This window comes from Octodon degus, unplaced genomic scaffold (genome assembly GCF_000260255.1).
Source record: "Octodon degus isolate 3935 unplaced genomic scaffold, OctDeg1.0 scaffold00035, whole genome shotgun sequence".
Lineage (NCBI taxonomy): Eukaryota > Metazoa > Chordata > Mammalia > Rodentia > Octodontidae > Octodon > Octodon degus.
The window spans coordinates 13,923,912-13,927,484 of record NW_004524611.1 but is presented as its reverse complement, the minus strand read 5'-3'; the positions used below and the strand labels follow the sequence as shown (position 1 = coordinate 13,927,484).

General features: G+C 45.8%; 1 protein-coding gene across 2 annotated transcripts in view; it reads left to right on the top strand.

The window, feature by feature from the left end:
* Nucleotides 1-298: 298 nt before the first annotated feature.
* The window catches only part of Ccl26 (C-C motif chemokine ligand 26), an 11,159-nt gene continuing 7,884 nt past the window's right edge, over nt 299-3,573 (top strand). The window contains exon 1 of one of the 2 annotated variants that reach the window (XM_023714556.1): nt 299-329. Coding sequence is in view for 1 of the 2 variants with exons in the window: in XM_023714555.1 (XP_023570323.1) it covers nt 1,848-2,001 (154 nt within the window). In the remaining variant the exon portion in view is untranslated. Of the gene's footprint in view, nt 330-1,814; nt 2,002-3,573 lie in introns of those variants that run through there. The other variant, XM_023714555.1, reaches the window with a different exon arrangement.

The following is a 3,573-nucleotide window of genomic DNA, read 5'->3' as shown; positions in this document are numbered from 1 at the left end:
TCTGGGATTAATCTTGTTTGGCTGAGCAAGATGTTTTGTTGCTAAGACTGCTGAAATTCTATCTGGGTGTCTGTTCCCAAGCCTCACAAAATGAAGGATTCCAGAGAATTCCATGACCTTGCTTCCCCAGGTTGAACATCTTTATCCAAAGCATAGTTATGTAACTTCTCAAATTAGTGGACTTGCCCATTTTCAAGAAACTCCTGCAGAAAGTGTGGAAGCTTTTTTGTTTTTGTTTTTGTTTTTGTTTTTGTTTTTGTTTTTCCTGAGAAAGCTGTACACCCAGGCAGGCTTTACGGTTGTTACTGATGGCTATGGATCCTTACTGGGTAAGTGCCCCTTAAAGGTCCCATGGTCCTCTAAGGAGATGGTAGAAACTTTTAAGAGATGTGGCAGTTATGATTGACACATTGTGTCACACTGAGAAGTTTAGAAGATCAATTAAAGACCTCAGCAGGAAGCCAGGGTCTCTATTTTGTAAACAACCTCATCCCTGTGAGAAAAAGGCATGGAAATCTTGTGAGTACTACACCCGCCCCACCCCCAGAGGGAGGGCAGCCTGGGACAATACAGGGAAGGAAAGAGGCTTTCTCTCCCTACCCCTTTCACCCTGTTGCTTTTCTCTCTTCTACCACCTTGAACTGTTGCTCCTCTGCCATGCCACCCTGCCTTGGAGCCAGCTGATTAGGGACTGAAACCTCCACAGTGAGCTAAATAAAGCTCTTTTTCCTTAGTTTGGGAAGTTGGATATGTTGTCTCAGTAAGACAAAAGCAACTAAGTTAGAAGTTGGTACCAGAGTAGTGGGTTTGTCGCTGTGACTGTACCTGACCATGTGGTTCAAGAGCCTTTGGGAATGGCTTATGGGAAGAGAGCAGAAAGGTTCAGAGATGTCCCCTGAAACAGAAGCTCTGGAATGCCTTTGGCTGTTCTGAATGGGAGACTGTGGTCTAAACAGAAGATCAGAAGACTGACAGAAATCCTGCTAGTAAATACCAGGTTTGGAAGGCTTCTGCTGGGAAACGGGACTGCATTGGTTGTTGGACTCCAGAGGATATATATTATGGCTTGTCAAAAAGTTCGTCTAGGGGCTGGGGAGATGGCTCAGTGGAATAAGCGCTTCCCTGGCAAGCGCAAGGGCCTGAGTTCAATCCCCGGTTCCGCAAAAAAAAAAAAAGTTTGTCTGCATTTTAATCGTGTTCAGACACTTTGCCTGAGACTGAAGTTAGGACAGTGGACAGATGAATCTGCCAGAAGAAATTTCAAGGCAGTTGAATATTCACACTACAGCATGGGATAGTTGGGGGCTTTTAGCCAGATTTATGTTGAGAATCAAAAGCAAAGAACCCAGCAGGATGACTTAAAACATTGTGAATTTGGCCAGAAAGGAAGCTACAGTGAAGCTGTGGACTACAAAGATACAGCAGAGGAGATCTTGACTGCTGAGAAAGTACAGGAGACTAGAAAATGTGGCCTGAGGGTGTCACAAGAAGCAGCAGGTCTCCACCCTTTGCAGCTTCAAAGTAAAAGTGAAAGACTTAGCTTTGAGGAGAAAGCCACAGAGCACCATGTTCCAGAATGGAAGCAGCGAAGAGAATTTATTCCTCAAAATTGGATTCAGAGCTGCCCAGCGATCCAAGCATTCAACCCCTACAGCCAAGAGAGAAGCATGCCTGGCTACTACCCCAACTGGCAGCGGATGTTGGCATTATCCACATGGCATTGGTTTTAGTCACATACAGAATGCAACATTTCTGAGGTTAAAATTAGGAGGCAAGAGGGCAGTGTGTGAAGCTGTGAGTGAGAAGCCGAAGACAGCGGAGAGCCCAGAAGTTTGGAAAAACCAGGAATGTGGATCCCCCTAAGGAAAGCTGCAAGGAGGGAGCAAAGTGGACCTAAGAGAGAAGCCGAGGGAGCTACAAGCACCGGAAATGCCACAGGGGGAGAGTCGGGCAAGCTCTGGGGCACTCATAACTCGCCACGGATTGCTTCAGATGCTGGAGGTAGAACTACAGGACTTAATGCTTGCCTTGCTGTATTTTGGACTTGCATTAGTCCCACTCCTTTGTATTCCAGCTTGTAACTTTTGGAATGAAAATGTTTATTTTGTGCCATTAAATGTTGGAAGTGTCTAACTTTTCATTTACACAGAGATTTGCAACTAGAGTTTGCCTTGCATCTGGGAGGAGACTTGGGACTTGGGCTTTTCCACAATGCTGAAACCATTAGCGCTTTGGCAACTGTTGGAGATGGATTACATGACTTTTGCATAAAGGGATGTGCATGAGTTGGGGAGGGGGGTGTCCAGATGCAGGATGCTATGGTTCTAATAGCATTCTGGTAATAGAATGTGGATAGACTTACTACTGGTTCTTAGGGATTATTAAATCTGGGTTATAGTGTTCAACTTGTGAAATGGCATGAATAAGCATGTCTTTGTATCTGGAAACTGGTTTGAAGAACTGTGTCTGGTTGCCAGATTGACAAGGGGTGGATTGTTACGGTTGATACACTGGGTCAACTTGAGAGGTTTATTTATTTATTTATTTATTTATTTATGTATTTATTCGAGAAGTTTAAAAGGTTAATTAAGATGACCACAGCTGGGGTAGGGTGCTCATGTTGTAAACATCCTCATCTTGTACAAGAGGAAGGCATGGAGAGTGTGTGTGCTACACAGGAGGAGCATAGCCTGAAGAAAAGGAACTCGTTCTCCTGGCTCCTTTTGCTCTTGTTGCATTTGCTGTCTTCTACCATCTTAAACTATTGCCCCTGGGTCGTGCCGTCCTGCCTTAGAGCCAGCTGATTAGGGCCTGAAACCTCCACAAACTGTGAGTTAAATGAACCTTTTCTCTTTTAATTTGGGGTGTTGGATATTTTGTCTCAGCAATGAGAGAAAAGTGAGCTAGGGCCTCGTGGGAGGTCTTTAGGTTGTTGGGGGATGCATCTCTTGAAGGACTTGAGGAAACTCCTGGCTCGTGCACTGCCTGCCTTTTTCTTTCTGGCCACAAGGTGAGCAGTTCTGTTTTACCATTCAGGCTCACTATTACCAAATCTCGATACAACTGCCAGAGGCCTGAGAGCTTCCATTCAATCATGGACTGGAACATCTAAGACCAGAAGGCACAAGGAGCCTTCTCTCTTTATAAGATGAATACATCATGTACTTGTCATAGCTATGGAAAGGCGGCTGACACACAGACTACCCATGCAGAGGGGACTCTCAGCCCCGGCAGACACAGGAGGACCCAGGATCCCGCCACCCAGCCTCGCTCCTCCTCACTCTCACTCCACACCCTCTCCATTCTTTCTAATTACTTTACCGAGGGTAACCAGCATTTGGTAGGTGCAGCTTTTTGGTCATTCCATTTCCTGATTCTAGGGGTAGGGGATGTCTTGTGGCTCGGTTTTCCTGGAAATCTCCCACTTTGCATCTCTTGAACAATTTCATGGCTGATGGATCGTGCCTAGCCAGTCAGCATGCCGTAGATACTGCCCAGCCACCACACTGCCTAAAGAAATATGCCTCGGGCCCAGGGAGATAGCTCAGTAGAATAAGTGCTTGCCTGGCAAGC